Below are 27,780 nucleotides of genomic sequence, written 5' to 3' on the forward strand. Positions count from 1 at the left end.
TTATATTATAAGAAATGACAAGCAGGATGGTTTCAGAAAAACCTGGGAAGATTTATATGAACTGATGCAGAGTGAAATGAGCAGAAACAGAACATTGCACAGAGACAGCAATATTGTATCATAATCAACTGTGATTGACTTAGCTATTCTGACTAATCAATAATCCAAAACAATTCTGAAGAACTTAAGATAAAAAATGCTATCTACCTCCAGAGAGAGGACTGATAGAGTCTGAGGGCAGATTGAAGCATATTTTTTTTGCAACATAGCTAATATGGAAATATTTTGCATGATTTCATATGTATAATTGATATCACTTTGCCTTCTCAATAGGTGAGGAAGGTGTGGGAGAGAGAGAGTTCGCAACTCAAAAAAGATTTTTTAATGAATGTTAAAAATAAATAAATCATTTCAATAGTTTTGAATTCTGTATTCCTTGTGCTTAATTCTAAAAGTGAATTGATTTTTAAAATTTCTCATCCAAAAACTAGCTAAAACTAGTTAGAACTTGCTTTAACACTTATAAGCTTATTAGACCATGGGTTAAGTCAGGACTTTTCCGAATAGTAGTATTCTCATCTATCACAGTAGCACTGGCCACACAGGATCAAACGAGAGATAAAAGCACTTTGAAAACCTTTAAAGCATCATATGTTGTTGTTGCTGCTAAGGCTTGTTTATGAGCCTTATTTGTCTATTCAGAAGTTCAAGAGCTTTTTGAAGTCAAAAGGGGTTTCCCTCTCATCATTCCTTCTCCTCTGCTGCCCTCCTGTGGTCGTACCAGGTTATAGCCTCCCTTTCTGCTTTACCTAGTCCTAGAGCTACCTTTCATTAAGTAAGCTTAAAATAGGATCATCTGGCCCATTCATAACATTACAGGATTTATAGTTGGAAGGGACTTTAAAAACTGTCCAATCAAAATCTGTTCATTTTATAGCTAAAGAAACTGAAGCCCAAGGAGAAGTTATGTGCACATCACGTAAATAATAAGTAGCCGATTCAGGGATCAAACCCAGTTCCTGTCATTCCAAACCCAGCCTTTCTTCCAACACATTGACTACCCTCTCACGCTCTCCTCTGTTTAATGCTATGGTGTTTAAGTGGCCAAGGGTCTTTATCCCCTATTCTAGACTGAGCTGAGTAGATTACCTGGATGTCTTGCTATTTACTTAGGCCACATTTGGGAGTGGTCAGTCACTATTTTCAATTATTTGAAGAGCTTTTGTGAGGAAGAGGAAGTAGACTTGTTCTACTTGACTCTTTATGAGGCAGAACTAGGACTAATGAATGAAAGGTGTAAGGAGGAAGATATTGGCTCTGTTTAAGAACTCCCTACAAATCGAATATGCCCAATGGAATGAACTGTCCCAGGTGAAAAGGGAGCTCCCTGTCAAGGAAGTATTAAAGAAAGGGTCCCGGTTCAATACAGAATGGCACAGATGACTTCTGAGATCCCTTCTGTATAAGAACCTATGTCCCTTTATCCCAAATAAAGTGTTGAGTCCTGGTTTTAGAAGTCAAATTCAATTCTTACTACTATAGCACTGAGTATGTATACAAACATCTCCCAAGAGGATATATACACATGTAACATGTTTAAAACTCCACAATTTATGGATTCATCACATTAAATTTATGAAAATCAAAGACTTGGCTGTTATGAGAGTTCCATACATATTCATTTTTAATGACTAGGATTGTATCTCTATTAAAGTTCCCTTAAGATGGCTCTTCTTGGCATAGACATGACCTCTGGGTTCCTGAAGATTAATACAGGAAGCGGCTCTGGCAGGTTCTACCCAGATGCAAAGGCATGAGTATACTGTAGGTCTATTGATATAATGGATGACTTCCATGTGAGGCCCAGAGTAGCTAAAATTGCAGAGGCTCCTCCCCAGGAGGTAAACTAAATAGGTCACGGTAACTTTTCAAAGTTTACTAAGCTACAGTAAGTTCTTATCTGCATTGCTGGAAGTAGCCTGCAGATTGATAAATTAGATTCCTGCATTGAGATGAAAAACTGACTGGCAACATAGGGCTGCATTAAAAGTACCAGACATAGCCCAAAGGACCAAGTTGAAATTCTCTGCCTCTCTGCTAGTTGAATTCTTAGGATTCTTCAAACTCAAATGCCACTGACTCCATGAAACTTTCACCTCTATCCCACCTTAGTAACGACCTTCCCCCTCAGATTTCAGATATTTTGTTTTTTAACTCCCTAGGACACTTACTGTATAATACTGTGCATTACAGCTATTAGTGTTGAGTGTTTTAATGCCTTGGTAGCCTATAAGCACCATGTAAAGACTAGGTCATATGTGAACTGTGTCTTAAGCAGAGCAAAGGACTCCACACACTGTAAGTGTTCAACAAGTGTTTATTGTTTTGACACTAAGGGCAAAAGACTTCATCATTCAGAGCCTCAGTTTTCTCACCTGTAAAATGTGCATAATGATTATTGTACTGTTCTCCTTATGGTGCTGTTTTAAGACATTTTACAAACCTTAAGAAGCCATAAAAATGGTAGTTAAGGAAGCAAGACTGTAAGGAGCAAGTGCTTCTTAAACTGTGGGTCGTACCCCCTATGGGGTTTAAGAAGCCCTGAAGGGGTGGCAAGTGGAAAAAGTTTAAGCCCTGATAAGAGACACAACCACAAAAATGGCTTCAACTAGCTTCTTCCATGGTAAATTTTTACTTGAGCCTCAAATCTAATTTCTAAGCAGTGACTCTGCTATAAGGCAGGGCAGATGCCAACCCCAATTGAACTTAAGTCAAGATTTAATGCAACAAAAGAATGTCACTGCCAGAAGCAAAGGCCACTTCCTCATTAATATAGTCAGAACTCCATGCACACATCATCTGGAATATTTTAATAACAGACTGACAGGGTAAGAGGACTTGGAATGTGAGACCTTCCAGGGCTAAGCATCTGACCAAGAGTGTGCACAGAGAATGCACAGCATCTGCTTAAGTAATTGCAGCGTTTATAAGGTCAACAAAATTCTAATTATAGAATCCTTGAGTTTTAGAACTGGAAGAGACTGCTGGGATGAGTTTCCAGAACAATGCCAAGTGGATGCTAAGTAAATATTGATTGGTAATGATAACAAAGATATGATGTAAAAGACCCTGAGGCAAATACACTGTTTCCTGTTTACACGACTTTGAAGACAATTTCCTATGAGACACACAGTGATTCAACATTTTATTGATTTAATCTAAGAAATGTTAAGAACCTTTAATTTTACATATAATAAAAGTTTATAAAGAATAGGTAAAAAGCCAAAGTGCACAGGAAGGAACAAAAATAAACATATAGACATGTGCCTCAGAAGTCAAGCCCCCTACTTGTCACTCACTCACCCCTACACTACTAGTCCCTTTCCCTACCACTTCAATCTATTTCCAGATCACTATCCTCACTGAAACCAGCAGTTGGGTTATGGATTGATGTCAGCAGCACCATTTCTTTTTCTGGGAGCAAACCACACTCTTGTAAAAATGCTTCCAAGTCCACAGCAAAGAAATCTTCTCCAAGCTGGTCAGTGACTCGGACAAAATTACCGATTAATTCTCCTCCCTTATAAATCAGCAATGCAGGAAGAGCATTATTGGTGAAGCGGGAGCTGGCCCCAATGAGGGAGCTCTTCACTCTGCAGAATTTGACTGAGGTGTACTCCGCAGCAAGGCAGATCATGCAGCCATTCATTGCTTCTGCCCCAGGGATGTCATCTTCATAAATGTGAATCACAATGAGTATGCTTTTCTTTTCTTTATCAACTGTGTCCAAAAATGCTTCCCCACTGGTTATCTCAAAGACCTGCCTGAACTGGTGGTGCCCACTGTGCAGCTGTTGCCTCATCTCATCCATTCGTTGTTTCCTATATTGTTGTAAAAACTCTTCATCATCTTGCTCCTCATTCATCATGCCATACTCCTTCAAAGTCATCTGCAACAGGATCAAGATGTTGATAAATACAGTGCAAAAACAAGCCTCACACAGATTACATGCAAGTAACACCTACAATGGTCATCAACGAAAAGGGCTCCTTGGTCACCAGCAGCATATAGGATCACCAAGGGTCTCAAAGCCAAATGCTTGGTCACAAACTCTTCTTCCCTTATGGACTATGAGAATTTGAAATGTGTACGGAGAAAGATTGTTTCCAAGAGTTTCTGGGACACACACCTTTAAAAAATCACTTGGCTCTCTACCCTCTGGTGATTGAGACTAGGCCTGAGGTAAGATTCAGATTTCAACATTGACCTGTAAATGAAGCCTTTTCAGGCTGGTAAAACATGCCAGAGTTTTTGTCCTCTTGGTCTAACCTTACAATGGTCACCAGTATACCACAGTGAGGCACTAGGGGACATAAGTGAAGGAACACATACTATTCAAACTTCAGTCTTCTTTCTGCACCCTCTTCTCTCCTACTCTCAAAGTTCAAACTGAGTAGTTTGTGGCCTACCACTTAAGTCCTTTTGGCAACCCAAGAAATACATACTATTTAATCACCCTAAAGATAGGTGTAACCCACCTAACAATGCCCCAAATAATGTCATTTTTGCAGTTACATAATAAGGACAAAATAACCAAATTTCACTATAACATCTCCAACATTGCTATAATAGGATTAGTCAATCATCTGAAACCAGACCAGCACACAACCAGACCCCCTTTTCTGTGTCAATTACTAGGGAGGCTTCCTCAGAAATCAAATATCCCCCATAATGTTGTTTTGTCTAATATTTTTCTGTAGAACCAATAAACATGAAGTTGAAGTATGAATATATATTAAAGATAATGCTCATTTTGGTAATATTCAGTAGATGTGAGTTTCATGTCTAGGGACAACAAATCCAAATGAAATGGACAAAGTACATGCCACTGTCATAGAATAATGATGTCACATTTCTATAGCTATACAAGGATAATCTATGCATGAAGGGATCTGAAAGGCATCATTAAAGACACAGGATCATAAGATGATGAGACACTAATCCTGACACAGGATCATGAGAGATGAAAGTGACTTTAGAGGCCAGAGAGTCCAACCTCCCTCATTGTATAGATGAGAAAACTGAGGCAGACAGAGGTTAAATAGTTTGCCCTAAACCACCCAGCTATTGTCTAAGGGTAGAATTTGAACTTGGATCTTCCTGACTCCAATTCTGGCACTCTTTCCACCCTAGTCGCAGCACTGCAGTACCAAGTTACAACAAGTATGACCAGAAAAGGATGGGTTCATACAAAAAGCAATCGAGCCAAAATATGGACTGCTTCTACCAAGGATTCACGGAATGACAAAGACAAAAACTGCAAAGGATGAGATATAAAAGGGTTGGGGTCCGTAGAGGGGAATACCCACAACTACAACCACATCATCATCGTTGTCGTCATCATTGTCATCAATATCACTAGCATTTCCAAAGCACCTCGAGGTTTGCCAGGAGGCCAGATGTGAACTCCAGTCTTCTTTATTCTGGGCCTAGTATTCTATGCACTGCACCAAGGAAAAAACCACTGGAGAATCAAAGTGCCCAGCACTCCTCTCACAAGAGATCAATGAAGAGGCTGGTACAGTTACTATCCCCTTTTACCAAAGAGAAAATAAATGTACAGAGAAGTGACTTGCTCAAGATCAAACTGTTACTAAATGTCAAGGCCAGGACACTTTCAGGCATCAAACTTTTTGGCTTTAAATAAAACTGGTAGTACAAAGTACAACAATCATCAAAGCAAACCCAGTCTCACCATTCTCTACAATAAAGAAAACAACATTTTATTGCTATTCCTAGGTGGTGCAGTGGACAGAGCACTGGGCCTGCAGTCAAGAAGACCTGGGTTCAAATCCAGCCCCAGACATGTATTAACTGAGTGACCCTAGGCAAGCCATTTCACCTCTGTTTGCATCAGTTTCCAGTAAAATAGAGATAGTAATAGCACCTACCTGGAAGAGTTGTGAGGATCAAAAGAGATGATATTTGTAAAAAAGCATTTAGCATACAGTAGGCACTTAATAAATGGTTATTCTCTCTTATTATCGAGTTTGGTCTCTAACATCTAGGGCCAAAATTACCTTCCCATTGATTTTATCTTGAAGTTCTTTCTGTTTCTGTTTGTCATCCTCTTCATCCAAATGAGATCTACAAGTCATGGACAGCTTTTTGACGAGCCTCTCCATTTCTCTACACTGCTCTTCTCTCTGTTCTGTCTCCAGTTGCTTAAATCTGCGCCAGTCATTGATGACACCTTTTGGACCTGATGGCAAAAGACACCACAGGAATGGTGAACCATTGTGATTATGAGAGAGCAGAATGAGAGCGGCGGCTCAGAAAGAATACCTGAGACAAAGAGGCTGAAGTCAGGAGAAATGGTTTGACACCAGTTTTGCCAGTTATTGACTGTGTGATCTTAAGCAAATCATTTCACTTTCTGCAGATTTTCAGTTCCTCTTATGTAAAATGAGAAAACCAGACTATATGTTCTCAAACGCCCCCTTCCAGCTCTAACATTATATTCCATGTCTTCATCTATCTATCTGTCTATCTATCCATCTATTCATCCAACTATCTGAGAATTAGTCTTACACTATCTAGCTCACAAAACCATTGTGAGATAAGCACTATATAGAATCTAATAACAGATTAGCCCTACTCCTCTAAACAAAGGACTTGGCATCATAATTCACAAAATTTAAAAAACCAAACCAAACCAAGACCATTCCTATTCTACTGAATTCTACACTTCAATCCTCCCAATGTTATCCTCCATTTTGTCTTTTGCTACAGCCTCAAATGCGATAGCCCTTACCCTTGACAATTCCAACCTCTCTTCTTGTGCCCTTGATCTGTCTTCTCTCAGAGCTTACCCCTTCAATCAATTTCCCCCTAGATTTCAATCTCTCCTATTCACTGGCTGATTTTCCTGCTGCCCAGATATTCCCCACCCTTAAAAACAAAAAATAAAACAAAATTTAAAAAAACCTCTTCAATTGACCTAACCTCTCAAGATTTTATCCTGTCTTTCTCCTCTCGTCACAGCTAAACTCCTAGAAAAAGCTGTCTACGCTCATTGCTTCTACTTTCTCACTTCTCATTCACTTCTCAAGTTCTTGTAAACCGATTTCTGTTCCCACAGGCCAACTCCAGGCACTGTCTTCAAAGTCACCAACGATCCGCCTTATTGACAAATACAATTGCCTTTGTTCTTCCTGACCGCTCTGCAGAATTTGACACTGCTGACTACCACCTTCTTCTAGATACGTATCTTGCCTACTTGTCTTGATAAGGTTTTCAGTGATGTGATGCTCTCTTGTAGTTCTCCTCTTACTTATCTGGTCATCCTTCTCAGCCCTGCATTGCAGGATCATCATCATAAGCCACCTCCTCTATATGGGTGCACCTGTGATTCTGTCCGGGACCCTCTTCTCTTCTCCCTCTATGCTCTTCTTTCCTGGTGATCTCTTCAACTCATGGATTCAACTATTGTCATTATGCAAATGACTACCAAGCATACATATCTAGTCCATATCTTTCTCCAGGGTTCTATCCTGCACAGTAGCTGGCACATAGTAGGCATTTATTAAGTGTTTGTGATATTCAAGCCCATGTTCCAAGGACATTTTATTTTATTTTTTTTTAATTTTTTTTATAAATTTCTTTATTTATTTTTAGTTTACCACGCACGGTTCTACATAGTTTTGAGTTCCAGTTTTTCTCCCCTCCCTCCCCCCTCCCTCCCCAAGACGGCATGAAGTCTCATATAACTGTCATGTATAACTTCGCATTGAATTAATTTATGCACTAGTCAAGTCGTGGAGAAGAATTTTGACCAATGGAATGAATCATGAGAAAGAAGAAACAGAACCAAAAAAAAAACCAAAAAAAAACCCCAAAAACAAAAACAAAAGAGAAGCAGAAAAGGCGAGCATGTAGCATGCCTCAGTCTTTATTCAAACTTCGCAGTTCTTTGTCTCGATGAAGATAGCATTCTCCATCGTGAGTCCCCTGGAGTTGTCCTTGCCCCTTAGGTTGCTGAGAAAAGCGCAGTTTGTCAGGGTTGGTCCTCACGGAATCCATATATCTGTGGCTGTGCACAACGTTCTCCTGGCTCTGCTCTGCTCACTCAGCATTATGTCGTGTAGGTTTTTCCAGGTTGTTATGAAGTCTGCATCATCCCCATTTCTTATGGCACAATAGTATTCCATTACCTTCATGTACCACAGTTTGTTCAGCCATTCCCCAATTGATGGGCATCCCTTTGATTTCCAATTCTTGGCTACCACAAAGAGAGCCGCTATAAATATTCTTGTACATATGGGTCCTTTTCCCGCTTGCGTGATTTCTTTGGGATACAACCCTAGAAGTGGTATTGCTGGGTCAAAGGGTATGAACATTTCTATAGCCCTTTGGGCATAGTTCCAAACCGCCCTCCAAAATGGCTGGATCAGCTCACAACTCCACCAGCAATGCAACAATGTTCCAATTTCCCCACATCCTTTCCAGCATTTATCATTCTCCTGATTTGTTATTTTAGCCAATCTGACAGGAGAGATGTGGTATCTAAGAGTTGTTTTGATTTGCATTTCTCTAATCAGCAGCGATCCAGAGCATTTTTCCATATGCCTGTAGATAGCTTTAATTTCTTCCTCTGAAAACTGCCTGTTCATATCCTTTGACCATTTCTCAATTGGGGAATGGCTTGTATTCCTATATATTTGGCTCAGCTCCCTGTATATTTTAGAGATGAGGCCTTTATCAGAGATACTAGTTGCAAAGATTTTCTTCCAAGGACATTTTAAATTAACTATGTGCAAAATTAAACTTCCCATTGTTATACCCTAAACCTAATAACCCCCCTCCTCCCTACCTTCCCTGTTTCTTTCAAAGCCATCACCATTTTTTAAAAATTTATTTAACATATTTAGTTTTCAGCATTGATTTTCACATGAGTTTGAATTACAAATTTTCTCCCCGTTTCTACCCTCCCCCCAACTCTGAGATGGCGTATATTCTGGTTGCCCTGTTCCCCAGTCAGCCCTCCCTTCTGTCACCCCATTCCCCTCCCATCCCCTTTTCCCTTCCTTTCTTGTAGGGCAAGATAAACTTCCCCGCCCCATTGCCTGTGTATTTTATTTTCTAGTTGCATGCAAAAACTTTTTCTTGGTTTTCGAACATCTGTTTTTAAAACTTTGAGTTCCGAATTCCCTCCCTTCTTCCATCCCCACTCACCCTACCTAAGAAGTCAAGCAATTCAACATAGGCCACATGTGTGTCATTATGTATAACCCTTCCACAATACTCATGTTGTGATAGACTAACTATATTTTGCTCCTTCCCAACCCATCCCGCTTTATTGAATTTTCTCCCTTGAACCTGTCCCCTTGTGAAAGTGTTTGTTTTTGATTATCTCCACCCCCATCTGCCCTCCCCTCCATCATCCCCCCCCTTTTATCTTCTTCCCTCTTCTTTCCTGTGGGGTAAGATACCCAATTGAGTATGTATGGTATTCCCTCCTTAGGCCAAATCTGCTGAGAGCAAGATTCACTCATTCCTCCCTCACCTGCCCTCTCCCCTCCTCCCACAGAACTGCTTCCTCTTGCCACCTTTACACGAGATAATCCACCCCATTCTATCTCTCTCTATCTCCCTCTCTCAATATATTCCTCTCTCATCCCTTAATTTGATTTTATTTCTTTTAGATATCTTCCTTTCATCTTCAACTCACCCTGTGTCTGCTCGCTCTCTCTCTCTCTCTCTATACACATACATATATAGATACATATACATTCACTTATATATGTATACATATAAACATATATATATAAACATATATATATATATGCATATTCCCTTCAACTACCCTAATATTGAGGTCTCATGAATCATACACATCATCTTTCCATGTAGGAATTTAAACAAAACAGTTCAACTTTAGTAAGTCCCTTGCAATTTCTTTTTCTTGTTCTTTGTCTTGATTACCTTTTCATGCTTCTCTTGATTCTTGTGTTTGAAAGTCAAATTTTCTATTCAGTTCTGGTCTTTTCACTGAGAAAGCTTGAAAGTCCTCTATTTTATTGAAAGTTGATATTTTGCTTTGGAGCATGATACTCAGTTTTGCTGGGTAGGTGATTCTAGGTTTTAATCCTAGCTCCATTGACCTCCGGGATATCGCATTCCAAGCCCTTTGATATCTTAATGTAGAAGCTGCCAGATCTTGGATTATTCTGATTGTATTTCCACAATACTCAAATTGTTTCTTTCTGGCTGCTTGCAGTATTTTCTCCTTGATCTGGGAGCTCTGGAATTTGGTGACAATATTCCTAGGAGATTTCTTTTTGGGATCTATTTGAGGAGGTGATCGATGGATTCTTTCAATTTCTATTTTGCCCTGTGGCTCTAGAATATCAGGGCAGTGCTCCTTGATAATTTCTTGAAAGATGATATCTAGGCTCTTATTTTTATCGTGGCTTTCAGGTAGTCCAATAATTTTTAAATTATCTCTCCTGGATCTATTTTCCAGGTCAGTGGTTTTTCCAAGGAGATATTTCACACTGTTTTTTCATTCCTTTGGTTCTGTTTTATAATATCTTGATTTCTCATAAAGTCACTAGCTTCCACTTGCTCCAATCTAATTTTTAAAGTAGTATTTTCTTCAGTGGTCTTTTGGACCTCCTTTTCCATTTGGCTAATTCTGCCTTTCAAGGCATTCTTCTCCTCATTGGCTTTTTGGAGCTTTTTTGCCATTTGAGTTAGTCTATTTTTTAAGGTGTTGTTTTCTTCAGTGTATTTTTCAGTATTTTTTTTTGGGTCTCCTTTAGCAAGTCATTGACTTGTTTTTCATGGTTTTCTCGCATCCTTCTCATTTCTCTTCCCAATTTTTCCTCTACTTCTCTAACTTGCTTTTCCAAATCCTTTTTCAGCTCTTCCATGGCCTGGGACCAGTTCATGTTTTTCTTGGAGGCTTTTGGTGTAGGCTCTTTGACTTTGTTAACTTCTTCTGTCTGTTTGTTTTGGTCTTCTTTGTTACCAAAGAATGAATCCAAAGTCTGAGACTGAATCTGGGTGCATTTTCGCTGCCTAGCCATATTCCCAACCAACTAACTTGACCCTTGAGTTTTTTAGTGGGGTATGACTGCTTGTAGACTAAAGAGTTCTAGGTTCCACGTTTGGAGAGGATGCTCCAGCTCTGCCACACCAGCACTCCTCCTTCCCCAAGAACCCGCAACCCGGACTGGGCTTAGATCTTCAACAGGCTGTGCACTCCTGCTCTGATCCACCACTTAATTCCTCCCACCAGGTGCACCTGGGGCCGGAAGCAACAGCAGCTGTAGCTGCCCCACCTCCGCTGCCCCGGGGGCGGTGACCGAACCTTGAACTCCTTCCACTCCCGCAGCTTTTCCCACTAACCTTCTCTGCTGTCTGGTGTTTGTGGGTTGAGAAGTCTGGTAACTGCCGCAGCTCACTGATTCAGGGTGCTAGGGCACGTTCCTCTCGGCTTCTGGTCTGGTTGGTCCGTGCCGCTCATGCTGGGCTCTGCTCCGCTCCACTCCCAGCTCCCAGCTTCGTGCAGGACAGACCTCACCCAGAGACCATCCAGGCTGTCCTGGGCTGGAGCCCTGCTTCCCTCTGCTGTTTTGTGGGTTCTGCAGTTCTAGAATTGGTTCAGAGCCATTTTTTTATAGATTTTTGGAGGGACTCAGTGGGGAGCTCACGCCAAGTCCCTGCTTTCCAGCCACCATCTTGGCTCCGCCCCCCACCATCACTACTTTTTCAACCAAGTTCACAAACTCAACTCACCCTCTACTCCTCCTCCTTTCTCGTTCTGACATTCAACTGGTTACCAGACATTGCTGATTCTAGTTCTACAACTCTTGCATCCATCCTACTCTCCACTCACATTGTAACTGCCCTAGTTCAGTACTTTATCACCTCTCACCTGACCAAATGCAATGGCCTCTTAATTAGATTCCATGCATTATGCCTTTTTCCTCTCTAATTCATCCTCCTTACAGCTGTCAAACCGGTAATTCAAAAACACAAGTTGGACCGCATCATTCTTAGATGTAAGAAGCTTCAAAGGCTCCTTACTGCCTCTCAATGAGCATCAAGCTACTTCAACAAGAATGTGTATGGTGTAGTAATTGGCAAAGAAAAACAGAACATCAACAGGATCTTACAGGAAGAGTTATCTAGTGACCCTTCCAAGACATTCTGGATCCTTTTTCAATAAGCTCATCACCTGGCTCATTGTCTTCTTTTCCATTCCCAACTCCTGATCTCATACCAGAGGACTTCAACATACATAATGATGTCCTCTCAAACATCCTAGCCTCTTTTTTTCTCATTTATTCAGCTCCCCTGACCTCTACTCACCTAAAGTTATGCCCAGGGAACATCCTTGAGCTGGTGATCTACCACCAGCCAGGCCCCTTCCAACCTCTTAAGTCTTTTTGTATTTTATTCTCCTCCATACATCCTACAGGGAAAGTGGTTTGTGAAACTCCAAGTGATATATTAATTTGAATCATGTAAATGATAGTAGTGGTGGTGATTTAAGTGAACTCTTTGACCCAGAATTCCCATCTGCCTAGGCCTTGAGAGGCAAGTGAGCAAAAGAAATGACTCTAATTGGAAGGGAGAAGGACACAGGAATGTGACAAAACACAATTATTGTTTTTTACTGTATTTAACTTTAATTCAAGATATTTAGGTTGAGGGCCTGAATGAGGCTTACTGGTATATCTGTTTATGATAGTGACTCTGATGAAGAGTATCACAGAAGCTGATACCATAGCCACTAATATTGTTAGATAACCCAGACCTCAGTTAATTATTGGAAGGGACCTCAGAGACCATTTAATCCAATCACTTCAAATTGCAGACTAGGAAACTGAGCCCAGAGGGGGAAGTCACAGAATCTCTGGAATTATAAGAGAAGGAATTCAGAGGTCATCTAGTATAACCCGTAAATGAAGAAGAATCCCTACTATAATATCCACAACAAGAGGTCATCTAGCCTCTGCTTGAAAACCATCAATGATGGGTAACCTAGCAGCTCATTCCATCTCTGGAAAGCCCTATTTTTTTTTAAAATCATTATTTATGTATTTGATATTTTTAGTTTTCAGCATTAATTTTCACAAGTTTGAATTAAAAATTTTCTCCCCATCTCTACCATCCCCCCCCCTCCAAGATGGCATATATTCTCATTGCCCTGTTCCCCAGTCTATGACTTTGTTGACTTCTTTAGGCTGTATGTTTTGGTCTTCTTTGTCACCAAAGAAAGAATCCAAAGTCTGAAACTGAATCTGGGTGTGCTTTCGCTGCCTGGCCATATTCCCAACCAACTAACTTGACCCTTGAGTTTTTCTGTGGGGTATGACTGCTTGTAGACTAACGAGTTCTATGTTCCACGTTTGGGGGGGAGGTGCCAGCTCTGCCACACCAGCACTCCTCCTTCCCCAAGAACCCCCAGCCCGGAGAGGGCTTAGATCTTCAGCAGGCAGTGCACTCCTGCTCTGATCCTCCACTTAATTCCTCCCACCAGGTGGGCCTGGGACCAGAAGCAGCAGCAACTGTAGCTGCCCCACCTCTGCTGCCCCCGCAACTGGAAGCCGAACCTTGAACTCCTTCCACTCCCGCAGCTTTTCCCACTAACCTTCTCCGCAGTCTTTGGTGTTTGTGGGTCGAGGGGTCTGGTAACTGCCGCAGCTCACATATTCAGGGCGCTAGGGGCCCCATCCGCCTGACTCCAAGTTTGGTTGTTCCACGCCACTCAGGCTGGGATCTGCTCCACTCCGTTCCCAGCTCCCAGCTCCCAGCTCCGTGTGGAATAGACCTCACCCAGAGACCATCCAGGCTGTCCTGGGCTGGAGCCCTGCTTCCTTCCCTCTGCTGTTCTGTGGGTTCTGCCGTTCTAGAATTGGTTCAGAGTCATTTTTTATAGGTTTTTGGAGGGACTCGGTAGGGAGCTCACTCTAGTCCCTGCTTACCTCCTTTTGGACCTCCTTTTCCATTTGGCTAATTCTGCCTTTCAAGGCATTCTTCTCCTCATTGGCTTTTTGGAGCTCTTTTGCCATTTGAGTTAGTCTATTTTTTAAGATGTTATTTTTTTCAGTAATTTTTTAGGTCTCCTTTAGCAAGTCATTGACTTGTTTTTTTCACTGTTTTCTTGCATCATTCTCATTTCTCTTCCCAATTTTTCCTCTCTTTCTCTTACTTGCTTTTCCAAATCCTTTTTGAGCTCTTCCATGGCCTAAGACCAGTTCATGTTTTTTTGGAGGCTTTTGATGTAGGCTCTTTGCCTTTGTTGACTTCTTCTGCCTGTATGTTTTGGTCTTCTTTGTTACCAAAGAAAGACTCCAAACTCTGAGTCTGAATCTCAGTCCATTTTCACTGCCTGGCCATGTTCCCAGCCAACTACTTGACCCTTGAGTTTTTCATCGGGGTATGACTGCTTGTAGAGAGTACTTTGTTCCAAGCTTGAGGGGATGCACTGTTGTTTTCAGAGCTATTTCTATACAGCAAGCTCTGCCACATCAGCGCTAGTCCTCCCCCAAGAACCGCGAACCCTGATGGGACTCACATCTTAAGTAGGCTCTGCACTCCCTCTCGATCCCCCACTTAATTCCTCCAACTAGGTGGGCCTGGGGCCGGAAGCAACTGCACCCCCGCTGCTCCCAGGGCAGTGGCCAAACTGCAAACTCCTTTCACTCTGTCCCCCACAGCTTTTCCCACTAACCTCCTCTGTTGTAAGCCCTAATTATTTAAAAGATTTTCCTCATACCACACCAAAATAGGTTCTTTGCAACTTCCACACTTTAAGCTACTTCTTCTGTTAAGTAAGGTAAAGTCAATTCTAGGAATAAAGCCTCTTTTATGAAAGCCTTTCAAACAACTGACAAAGACAAAGGTTGTCCCCTTTAAGTCTTCTCTTCTCTAGGCTCCAACCCAACTCTGTCAGACAGTGGCAAAGATGGGACACTAAAGCAGGTCTCCTTGGACTTCTGACTCCAAGGCTACTGCTCTTTTGACTACATCAGATTCCCTGGAACATTGTCTCCTCCTGGGGAAAAGGCAATGTGGTGTAGGAGAAAAAGTACTGGTCAACAGAAAAATGAAAGTAGACCTTGAAAGGCTAGGTCTTAATTATTCTTTTTATAATCTACTGTTGTCCAAATTTGGGGATATAATCCACTCATTCACAGGCTTAGTACTTACTTACAAAAATAATTCATGTTTTATCCTTTTGTGTAGGTCTGAAAATCACAAAAGTGATGAGTCCAATAGTTTTTTCCTGTACCTGTGTTAACTGTGATACCATCCCTGGCCAGCTCAGTCTCTCCAGAAACAGAATCGCCCAGTGCCGTGTCTTTATTCTTGTCTTCCCTCTCACTGTCTTCATCCTCACTGCTGCTGTAATAGTACTGCAGCTTCTCCCCAAGCAACTTATCATCCATGGTCGTCATGGTGTCTAAAGAGAAAGAATCACAGAATCTCAGTGTTTTAAAGGAACCCTCAGACGCCATCTAATCCAATCTCTACCTGAGCAGAAACTCCCTCTATAATAATAATTACATAATAGTAGCACTTACATAATGAGTGAAGGTTGGCAAAGCACTTTACATATGTTAATGCATTTGATCCTCACAACAACCCTGGATGGTAGTTGTTATTGTTACCCCCATTTTACAGATGAGGAAACTGAGGCTGAGAGGTTAAGTGACTTACCCAAAGTCATATAGCTAGGAAATGTCTGAGGCCAGAATACAACTTGGATTCAAGTCCTATGTGCTATCTGCTATGCTATTTCATACCTATAAGAAGCAGACATCCATCTTTGGCTACAGAACTTCTAAGTCATAGGAAATTCACTAACTTCTAAGGCTGTCCATGCCACTACTGGACAGCTCTTAGGCTTTTTAGAAAGATTCTGAACTGAAACATGCCTCCCTGTAGCTTCTGCTAAATGGCCCCAGTACAGCAGATTAAGTTTAATGCATCTCCCACATGATAGCTCTTTAGATATATTATAGATATGATATAGATATAGATATATATTATAGATATATATTAAATATATCTTTAGATATATTTAGTTGGAAAGAACATTGATCCCGAAATCAGAAGAGCTGTGCTTGAGTCCTAGCTCTGACATTTTCTATCTGTGTAACAGTGAACTAGTCTTAAAAAGAGAGTAATATTTACACTATCTACCCTCATATAGTGAGAAAAGCACTTTGTAAATCTTAAAATATTATATAAGTATAAATTATCATTTTTGTTGTATTTGAAGATAGAAACAATATAGAGAAGTGGAAATAGCACTGGATTTAGAGTCAGGTTTAGGTTTTAACCTCAGCTTCATAACTTGCAACCTGTGGGACTCTGAAAAAGTCCCCTTCCCTCACTGAGTCTCAGTTTCCTCAATTCTAAAATAATGGGGGGGGTGAAACTAGAAGATCTTTAAGGGGCTCCAGGGGTGGAGCCAAGATGGCAAGAAAAGGAAGGAACCTGCCTGAGCTCTCCCCCAAACCCTTCTGACCACCTTTAAGTAATTCCCCAAAACAAATTCTGGAGTGGTAGGACCCACCAACAGGATGGGATAAAACAATTTTCTAGTCTAAGACAACTTAGAAGGTTGGCAGAAAAGGTCTGTTGCACTAGGGTTAGAGTGGAGCACAGTCCGGTGTAGGCTGCACGCCAGCAAAGACCAGAAAGCCAGAAGCAGACCTTAAGAGAGACTGAATCAGCAGCAGCGGTGGCTGCTTTTGGAGCTTTCAGGCCACAGATGGTAAGGGGAAGAACAAGTGGTATGCAGAGCTCTCTTTGCTAGCACTGAGGCAGGACTCTATGGCTTTGCCCATACTCAGATCCAGGTCACAGTCCTGGGTGGCAGTACCAGGGCCAGGAGGATCAGTAGCACACCAGAGCTTACAGCCACAGTGGAATGGGCACCCTCATCACAGTTCCAGGGAAGAAAAGAATGCTCAGAGTGGCTCACAGACCAGAACACAGACAGGAGAGTAACTAACATGCCTCTCCTTAGATCATACAACCTTGGCAGAATTGAAAACTTATAGTTCCCTAGAAGTATCTCTGGAAACAGCTCCACCCTGGAAGCAGAGCCCCACTTCAGCAAAGAGTTAAAAGTCAAGAAATAAGCGGGAACTATTGATGCAAACTGATCCAACCATTCTGGAGAATAATTTCAAATTAAGCCCAAAGGGCTAAAAAAAAAACTGCATACTCTGATCCAGCAATACCACTGCTAGATCTATATCCCACAGATATCCAAAAAGAGAGAAAAGGACCTATTTATACAAAAATATTTATAGCAGTTCTTTTTGTGGTGGCTAAGAATTGGAAACTAAAAGAATGCCCTTCAATTGAGGAACGGCTAAACAAGTTGTAGTATATGATTATAATGGAAAATTATTCTGCTATAAGAAATGACAAGCAGGATGATTTCAGAAAAACCTAGAAAGACTTACATGACTTGATGCAAAGTGAACAGAACCATAATGTTATATACAGTAACAGCAATGTTGTATGGTGAAGAACTGTGAATGACTTAGCTATTCTCAGCAATACAATGATCCAAGACAAACCCAAAGGACTAATGATAAAGCATACTATCTGCCTTGAGAGAAAGAATTGATAGTTTGAATACAGACTGAAGCATGCTATTTTTCAATTTCCTTCTTTCATTCTTTTTCTTTTATTCAAGTCTTCTTATACAAAATGACTAATATGAAAATGTTTTACATGTCTGCACATGTATAACCTATATCTGATTGCTTAACATGTCAGGGAGGAGAAAAGGGACAAAGGGAGAGAGAGAGAGAATTTGAAACTCTAAACTTAAAAAAAAAAGTTGAAAATTTGTTTTAACATGTAATTGGGGGAAAATAAAATATATACTTAAAAATGGGTTGGAAAAATGATAACAACCTAAATAGACTCCATGTATAGAAAGTTATTATGGTGATAATAGACTCCACGTATGGAAAGTTATTATGGTGATAAGAAAGATCAAAACAAACACTCCAAAGAAGACAGAAAAGTCAAAGCTTACATCCAAAGCCTCAAAGAAAAATATGAATTGGTCTCAAGTCACGGAAGAGTTCAAAAAGGATTTAAAAATCAAGTAAGAGAGGTAGAAGGAAAATGGGCAAGACAAATAAGAGTAATGAAAGAAAAGCATGAAAAAAGAGTCAACAGCTTGGTAAAGGAGGCACAAAAAATACTGAAGAAAATAACACCTTAAAAAACAGACTAGGTCAAATAGCAAGAGGTATAAAAATTCAAAGAGGAGAAAAATCCTTGAAAAGCATAAGTGGCACAATGAAAAAATATGTACAAAAATTCACTGAAGAGAAGAACTTCTTAAAAAGCAGAATTGGCCAAATGGCAAAGGAGATGAGATACAAAACAGTGAAGAAAATAATTCTTTAAAAATTAGAATTGAGCAAGTGGGAGCTAATGACTCTATAAGACATCAAGAAACAAAATCAAAAGAATGAAAAATAGAGAGTAATGTGAAATATCTCACTGGAAAAACAAGTAACCTGGAAAATAATCCAGGATAATTTAAAAATTTTTGGACTTCCTGAAAACCATGATCAAAATAAAAGCCTAGACATCATCTTTCAAGAAATTATCAATGAAAATAGCCCTAATATCCTAGAACCAGAAGGCAAAACAGAAATTTAGAAAATCTACTGATCACCCCCTAAAAACAATTCCAAAAGGAAAACTCCCAGAAATATTATAGATAAATTCCAGAGCTCCAGGTCAAGGAAAAATATTGCAAGCACCCAGAAAAAAACAATTCCAAGTATTGTGGAGTCAGTCACAGTCAGGATAACACAAGATTTAGCAGGTTCTACATTAAAGGACCATTTGGCTTGGGATATGATATTCTGGAGGGCCAAAGAGCAAGCATTACAACCAAGAATCACATACCCAGCAAAACTGAGTATAAACCTTCAGGGGGAAAAATGGGCATTCAATGAAACTGCAGACTTTCAAGCATTCCTGATAAAAAGACCAGAGCTCAATAGAAATTTTGACTTTCAAATATAAGACTCAAGAGAAGCATAAAAGGGTAAACGAGAAAGGGAAATCATAAGGGACTTGAATAAGGTTAAACTGTTTATATTCCTACATAGGAAGATGATACTTGTAACTCACAAGAATTTTATCATTATTAGTGCAACTAGGAGGAGTATATATAGAGGGCACTGATGTGAGTTGAATATGATGGGATGATATCTAAAAGAGTGAAATTAAGGGGTGAGAAAGAGGAATACACTGGGAGAAAGGGAAAGGGAGAGGTCGAATGGGGTAAATTACCTGACATGAAAGAGGCACGAAAGGGCTTTTACTATGGAAAGGAAGATGGGGGAAGTGACAGGGAATACTTGAACCTTACTCTCATCAGAATTGGCTCAAAGAGAGAATAATATAGATACTCAATTGGGTATAGAAACCTATTTTACCCTATGGGAAAGAGGGGAAAGAGATAAGAGAAGTGGGAGTGCTTGCAGAAGAGAAGGTGAACTGGAGGAGGCAAGAGTCAGAAGCAAAACACTTGTGAAGAGGGACAGGGTAAGAGAGAAAATAGAATAAATGGGGGGAAATAGGATGGAGGAAAATATAGTCAGCAAGCATAACTGAAAAAAAAAATTTTGAAGCAAGTTTCTCTGATAAAGGCCTCATCTCTCAAATACGTAGAGAAATAAATCAAATTTATGGGAATAAAGGCCATTCCTCAATTGATAAATGATCAAAAAATATGAACAGTCAGTTTTCAGATGAAGTAATCAAAGCTGCCTATAGTCATATGAGAAAATGCTCTAAATCAGTACTGGTCAGAAATGCAAGTTAAAACAATCTGAGGTAGTACTACATATCTATGAGATTGGTTATCAGGATAAAAAAGGAAAATGACAAATGTTGGAGGGGATGTGTGAAAATTTAGACACTAATGCATTGTTGGTGGAGCTATGATCTGATTCAACCATTCTTTAGAGCAATCTGGAACTATGCCCAAAGGCCTATAAAACCATACATACCCTTTGACTTAGCAATACCACTACTTGGTCTATTTCCCAAAGGAAATATAAAACAAAAAGGAAAAGGATCCATATGTACAAAAATATTTATAGCAGCTCTTTCCTGGTGGCCAAAAAAAATAGAAATTGAGGGGATGCCCATCAATTAGGGAATGGCTGAACAAGCTGTAGTATTATGATTGTGATGGAATATGTACTACTGTTCTATAAGAAATGATGAGCTAGATGCTCTAAGAAAAACCAGGAAACACTTAAATGAACTGATGCAAACTGAAATGAGTAGAACCAGGAGAAAACTGTACACTGTAATAGCAATATTGTAAGATGATCAACTATGAATGACTTAGGCTACTCTCAGCAATACAATGATCCAAGACAACTTTTGAAGGATTCATGATGAAAATCGCCATCCATCCCCAGAGAAAGAAGTAACAGAGTCTGAAAAGAGATCAAAGCACAATTTTTTTATTCTCTTTATTTTTCTTGTTGTTTTTTTTTTATTTTGGTCTGTTTTCTTTTACAACATGACTAATATGGGAATATATTTTGCATGACTACACATGTATAACCTATATCAAATTGCTTGCCTTCTCAATAAGGGGGATAGGGAGGGAAGGAGAGAATGGAATTCACTTTTAAAAACAAATGCTGAAAACTGTTTTTACATGTAATTGGGGAAAAATAAAATACTAAATTTAAAAAAGATATTTTCCAGCTCTAAATCTATGATATGTTAACATGCCTGTTATTCCAGAAGTCTTCTCTTTGCCTGGCTACCCACTTTGCTTCAATAAATCAACAATTACCTATATGCCAGGCAGTATGGTAGACAGTAGGGATAAAAATATAAAAGGGAGATAGTTCCCACCCTCGAGTAGCTTACAATCTAGTGGGGGGGGGGGGGGAAGAGGGGGAAGGGACATAGTACATTCACAAAGAAGTAAATACAGATTGTATACAAAGACAAATAACTGAGTTATGGGGGTGGAGATGTTGAGAACTAAAAACTGACAATCAGGGATGTCCTCTCAAGGAAGTGGCGTTCGGCATGAACCTTGAAAAGGAGCTGGGCATTCCAAAGGAAAGAGGTAAAGAGAGATAAGCCTAGGCATATCTGTATGGGCAACATCATATACAAAGGCACAGTGACAGAAGATGGAATTCTTTGGATGGGAAGAGCAAGGAGGCCTGCGGCACAGAGTAATAGGAATAATGCATAACTAGCCTGGAAAAATGGGCTGGAGTCAGACTGTAAAGAGCTTTAAATAACAAAAAGGAATTTGTACTTAATCCTAAAGGCAAAAGGGACCCACCGAAGTTCCATGAGCAGGCAGGCAATATGATGGCCTGTCTTCCAGAACCTTTACATCTTTATCATGTGCAAGTGGAAACACATGCATTTGCCCAACACAATTACACATACAGAGACTGGTCAATATTAAATCATTAAGCATCTTACTCTCCATGGCATAACAGAAATAGCACTTGCCTTGGAATCAAATACCTGGGTTTCAATCCTAGCTCTGACAGCTACTAGCCATGTGATTCAGTCCAACTCACCCAACCTCGTTAGGACTTCATTTCCTCATCTTTAGAAAAGAAGAGAGGCTAGAATGCACCCAAAATTAAAGAGGTTAGAAGCCCTGATTGCATGAGGAATAGAATAGACTCAATGATTAGGGGTCATGAACCAGAGAATGCATGTCTAGTGTAGACAAAGATGACAGATTACAAAGAGAGTGAGAGAAACCCTCTCTTGAAAGGGGTACAAAAAAAGAAATTTTAAAAACTAATAAACAAAACTACTGGAGGAGGCTGAAAAGGGAATCTAGCTGCCTGAGGGGGAAAAAAAGAAGGAAAAATTAGATAACTTGATAAAAGCAGGATACTAATAAGCAGGAACTAATAAGCAAAATAATAATAAGCAAAACTCTAAAGGGAAAGAGAAAGCAAACAGGAGAGGGAGATTGGAAGTGAGGAGAAAAGAGCCAGTGGGAACAGGGCTACCTTAAAAAAAAGACTAAACTGAAGGAATATATTACGTATGCAGCAGAAGAAGGGGGGAAACGTAACTTGGAAAAATCTAACAGTAGAGATAAATGGAGGAAACTATAAATCTAATTCTCCTAACTTTTAAATGTGAATCAATTAATCCAATAAAACAAAAGCAACAGAATGGATGTGGAAACAAAGCGTTACAATCTGTTACTTACAAGAAAACATTTCTAAAAAACGAAGACACAGAAAATTAAACTGAGAGGAGGGGAAAAAAATTTACTATGCGTAAAGTGAATCCAAAAAAGCAGGAGCCGCATTAATGCTAACTTACAAAGCAAAAATAAACATTCAAAAAATAAAAAAGGACAAACAAAAAAGTTACATTATCCTAAAAGGAACCACAGACAATAGGATCAATGATAACTTGATCGGCTACCAATGCCTTAGCATTCAATCTGAACAAAGAAAACATTAGGGAGACACAGACAGTGATGCAACGATGACAGGAAATTTCAATACCCCTCTCTCAGTTTTGGGTTAGTCTAACAGATTATAATGACAATTTAAATTGGAAGATTTTTCCCACCCATTAATAGGCCATGTGACCCGCTTACGTCACAGGAAACCTAAGTCGCATGTGCTGAGAGGAAAAGGAGAGTGTGTCACAGGAAATGCTGAGAGAGCAGCTAGAGCCCAAAGAGCAGATTTAGGCTGTGCTGTGAGTGTATTTGTGGGAAGGCCCCATCGGGGGGCAGAGGGTTATGGAATGAAGTGATTCTCTGCTGTGATATTATGTATTGAATTCTTTGTTGCTGTGACAGATTAGGTTTATTGGTTTTGGGATCTAGCTCTCTGGTATCTGAATAAATGGTCTACCTTCTATATGGAGAGTCTCTTATATTTTGCAATAAAGAACCACATAGGCATTTTGACAATTACCGCCCATATTTGTGATTATTGCCTTGCTAATATGCAGATAAAAGGGAAAATGTGAAACCGAACGAACTGCTGGAAAAAGTAGAGTTTAAAATACTTAAAGCATCTTCAAAACTGGACTGCAAAAGGATATGCAGATTTCTCAGCACCACATGGAACTTTTATAAAACTGACCATGTACTAGGGCACAGAGATTGCAACCAAAGGTAAAAAAGCAGTAATTGTTTACCATTTACAAACCATAAATGAAAATTGTCATTGGTTCAAGGGCCACAAACAAAAAACAGAATCAAATGGAGACCTAACGATGAAATCCTAAATAATGAGTGGATCAAAGAGCAAATAAAAAAAAAATTAATACTTAAGTAAAAGAAAATGACAATGATGAAACAACATTAAAATTTTGGGGATGCAGCTAAAGAAGTCCTCGGAAGGAAAAATCATATCCCCACAAACTTGCATTAGCAAAACGGAAAAAGAGAAAATTAATGAACTGAGTATGCATTTAAAAAAATCAGAAAGCCAATAAATAAATTTAAAATAATCACAAAAGAGGTGATATTAATATTAGACGAAAAATAGATAAATTTGAAACAGAAAAACCCACTGGAACAAACAAAACTAAAAGCTAGTTCTTTGAAAAGACCAATAAAACTGCTAAACCTTTAGCTAATCTTATTAAAGAGGGCAGAAAATTAAATCAACAAATTAGCAAATGAGCAAGGTAAAATCACAACAAAACCAGAAGAAACAAAAAGAATAATCAGAACATATTTTACACAGTTATATGCTAGCAAAACTGAGAATACGAAAAAAAAAACTGGAGGAATACCTTCAAAAGTACAAAATATCCATACTATCAGAAGAGCAGATAGAAATCTTAAATGACCCAATTTCAGAAAAGGAAGAAGATCTAGCTATAAAGGAACTATCAAAGAACCAAAACTCTTGGCCCTGTGGATTCACAGGAGAATTCTATCAAAATTTTAAAAAACAATTAGTACCTGTACTTCAAAAATTGAGGAAAAAAGCACCTTACCATAATCTTTTTATGAGACAACTATAATCAAAAAAGCTAAACCAGTGAAAGATGAAACACAAGAAAAAAACTATAGGTGAATATTATTAATACTGATTTTAAAATTGTAAACAATATCTTATCAAACAGACTACAGTGATTTATCAAGAAATCACTCATTATGACCAAGCATAGGTAGAGAGGGACCTTTCCTGGCATCAAAAAAAGTTTCTATCTAAAACCAAAGGCAAGCATCATAAGCAATGGAGATCAACTAGAAACTTTTCCAATAAATAAAGCGAGAATACCCACTCTCCCTACTATTATTTGACAAAGTTCTAGCAATACTATTAAGATAAGAAAAAGAAATTAAAGGAATAAAGACTGGTAAAGAAAGATAAAACATCCCAGATGATATGATGATATACTTGGGAAGTCACAGGGAATCAGCAAAGATATTACAGAGACTAAATTTCAAAGTATTTCTTAAAGAAATAAAGAATAATTGAAATAGCCATAAGCATATTTAGTGCTCATGGCTAGGCCATGGCAATATACTAAAAATTACAATACCACTAAAGTTAACTTACACTTTTAAACCTATATCAATCAGATTACCAAGGGGATACTTTATAAAACTTGTTAAAATAACAACAAAATTCATTTGGGAAAACAAAAGATCTTGAATATCAAGGAAAATGATTAAAAGGGATGAAGAGGAAATAGTACTTCCAGACCTCAAATTATATCATAAAGCAGAAGTCATAGAAACCATATGATATTGTTCAAAAAATAGAGATAGATCAATGGAAAAGATTAGACAAGGGAGAATCAGAAATAACGAAACTCAATAATGCAATGTTTGATAAAGCTGAAAACATAAATTACCTAGGAAAAACTCCTTATATGCTAAAAAGTTCTAGGAAAATTAGAAGGCAGTCTGGCAGAAATTAGATGAACCCCTTACACTATATTCTACAATACATTCTAAATGGATACACAATATTAATATCAAAGACCATATAATAAAATAATTAGAAAAGAAGCATTATCATATACCTGTCAAAACTATGGGTAGGATATGTATTCTTAACCAAACAAGAGAGAGGCCGTAAATACAAAAGATAAAAAAAGATAACTTTGATTACTTGAAACTGAAAAGCTTCTGCACAGATAAAATTAATGCCCCTAGGATAAGAAGAGAAATAGTCAAAAGGGGAATACTGAAGCCAGAAGGAAATGCCTTCATTTTAATCATGGGGAAATGGAACCACAGTCAAGGTCATGCAGTGATAAAAAGCATGGCTGGAACTCTGGCTTTCTTGCATCTTAAAACTCAACATGTCTACAGCAGAACTCCTTATTTTTCCTCATAACCCACCCTTCTCCCAAACTTACCCATTACTGCTGAAGATTATTACTGCATCATCCTTCGAGCCACTCAATTTCACAATCTCCATCATCCTTGACTCCTCATCCCAACTAACCAATTTGTTAATCTCTGTCCACAACATCTCCTTACCTACATAGTCCCTGCATACATTCCCTTCTCCTCACACACGGCCACCACGGGATTTGGCTTACACTTGTTCAAGCCATCAACATCTCTTACCTGAACTATTACCATAGTGTCCCTGCTTCAAGTCTCTCCTTTCTACAATCCAAACTCCATACGGCTGCCAAACTGATGTTCCTAAAGCGCAAAAGGGACCATGTCACTCACTCCTAACCTCAATAATAGCTCTCTACTATCTCCAGAAACAAATAAAAATTTTCTCTAGCATTGAAAGCTTTTCTCAATCTGGCCCCAGATTGTGAAATGCTAGGTACTGTGAAAAGGCAGTTAGAAAGCTTCTTTTATTAGACATTACTCCCTTCACACATTTTACATTTCAGCCTAACTTGGGTTGCTCCTCACACACTACACTACACCTGGTCTATGGATATTGTACCCCCATGCCTAGAATGTTGCCCTTGTTCTTCAAATGGCCTCTCAGAATCATGTTTCAACACGAAACCACCTCCCTCATGAAGCCTCTCTCGATTCCTACCCCTTTAGCTATTCCTCCACCTCCCCTCAAAAAACTTCCTTGCATTTACTCTTACGTACAAAATACATACACATCCATAAAATACACCTATTGTGTATAAAATACACACACACACTATATCCTTTCTGTAGAATGTAATTTCCTTTGGGTCGAGAGCGGCTTCATTTTTGGTCTAGCCTAGTACTTCACACCGATAGGTGCCTAATAAATGCTTGCTGGTTGATTTCTAGCAATGCCAGGGCCGTCGGATGGAAAGAGGTGGTGGGGGGAGGGGTTCGCTAACTAAGAGGGTGGAGCACGGATTCCCAGAGTGGGCCCCATAGGATTAGGACGGGTTGGGCGAGTGAGGCTGCCAGTCTCCCGCCCCGAGGCCCTGAGGCTCACTGCAGGCCGGAGGTCCAGCTATGTCAGGTGAAGAACGCCAACTATGACGTCGGCGCAGGATTGCGCCCGCGCGTCCTCCCCTCCTCTACCCCCCCCCACCCCGCCCCAGGCCTTCCCCACCGCCCCCCGAAGGCCCCAAATCCCTCCCCTATTTCAATCCCGAAGCTCCCGCGCAGCTAACCCTGCTTAGCTCACTCCCCGGTCCCGTCCGGTGGGCAACTCCGCCTCCGGGACACGGAAGGGCAGTTGAGAGCTACCAATGAAGCTCGAGCAGGGCGGGGAGGAAGGCAAGCACTGACTTCACGAGAGCTCAAAGAAACCGGAAACTATCTCCCCGACCCAGAATAGAACCATCGGAAGTATCTCGATCCTAGTCCGCACGCGCAGGTTAGAACCAATCATGATAAACCCCGCCCACACACCAGCCAGTCTACGAGTCCCGCTTCAGGACAAAAATCTTCCATGTAACTCTGTCCTGGCAATTCACGCAGTGGTTCATTTGTTTTTCAAGAGGGCCAAAGATTGTGCAGGATTCGAGGGGTTGTTTTCAATGCATTGCTAAGTTGGAATTTGAGGGAAATTTATCTTCTCCTCACTCAATTTGTTCCTGGCAATAAAAAAGTTAAAGCCTCTCAAGGAAAGCCCTTTGCAATATAAAAGTAATAGGATTTGGAGAGAAGTGCCTGTAGAATATTAGCACTTGACTAAGCCTTAGATATCCAATATTTTCATCTTACAAGAGGAAGAAACAAAACCAGAAAGATTAAAACTCTGCCCTGGGTCAGTCAGTAGCAAGGCTTATGACCAGAGATTCCTGGGTTGTCAAAACCAGAATTTTGTCAGGCCAAAAGTAAATTGCAGAAAAATTACATTTAAGATAGTGTGGGATATAAGCGTTGCTTTTGGAGTACCTTTTGAAAATGACCTGAAACACAACAAAACAACCTTTTAAGGTGGACAAATAATTTTATTTCGTGCATGCAAATACATGTCAAGTACTGCAAACTTTTTCCATCAATTTTCTCTCAAACACTGAAAACCATGATGCTCTATTCTGTGAACAGCCAAAGCTAATATCTTTTTACTTCAGTGCTACAGCAAAAACACACAGAATTCACTCTTTGCTATTCAGTATCATCACAACCCTCATTGTTCCATCTCTGCCCTCCCCCCAAATACAGGCCTGTATAGAGTCCAAGCCTTCTCCCATTTAATCCTATTTCTATAGCACAAAGGGAAACATTACAATTTGGAAATTCAAATTGAAATAAATGGAATAGAATTTATTCCCATATATATCCCCCATTTC

The 27,780-nt window shown here is 39.7% G+C and overlaps 1 protein-coding gene across 3 annotated transcripts; it reads right to left on the reverse strand.

Moving 5' to 3' along the window:
- Window positions 1-3,192: 3,192 nt before the first annotated feature.
- Window positions 3,193-26,894, reverse strand: PDCL (phosducin like). 3 transcript variants are annotated; one of them, XM_036752680.1, is made up of 5 exons: window positions 26,653-26,894; window positions 25,649-25,729; window positions 15,308-15,478; window positions 6,081-6,262; window positions 3,193-3,949 (listed from the first exon to the last, which is right to left on the reverse strand). In XM_036752680.1, exons 3-5 carry the CDS (start codon window positions 15,471-15,473, stop codon window positions 3,395-3,397), a joined length of 903 nt encoding a protein of 300 aa, XP_036608575.1. In that variant the 5' UTR covers window positions 15,474-15,478; window positions 25,649-25,729; window positions 26,653-26,894; the 3' UTR covers window positions 3,193-3,394. The 3 variants fall into 3 exon arrangements, with proteins under 3 accessions (XP_036608575.1, XP_036608573.1, XP_036608574.1); XM_036752678.1 differs by having other exon boundaries at window positions 25,435-25,729; window positions 26,653-26,800; XM_036752679.1 differs by lacking the exon at window positions 25,649-25,729 and having other exon boundaries at window positions 26,653-26,848.
- Window positions 26,895-27,780: the final 886 nt, after the last annotated feature.

Source organism: Trichosurus vulpecula, chromosome 3 (assembly GCF_011100635.1).
Source record: "Trichosurus vulpecula isolate mTriVul1 chromosome 3, mTriVul1.pri, whole genome shotgun sequence".
NCBI lineage: Eukaryota > Metazoa > Chordata > Mammalia > Diprotodontia > Phalangeridae > Trichosurus > Trichosurus vulpecula.

What these genes read in the sequence shown, in the direction of transcription:
- PDCL (XM_036752678.1), bottom strand. An exon ending in TGGTATCACAGTTAACACAG is followed by an intron (nt 6,263 to 15,307) that starts GTACAGGAAAAA and finishes TTTTGCCATCAG; the next exon opens with GTCCAAAAGGTGTCATCAAT. An exon ending in AAGATAAAATCAATGGGAAG is followed by an intron (nt 3,950 to 6,080) that starts GTAATTTTGGCC and finishes ATCCTGTTGCAG; the next exon opens with ATGACTTTGAAGGAGTATGG.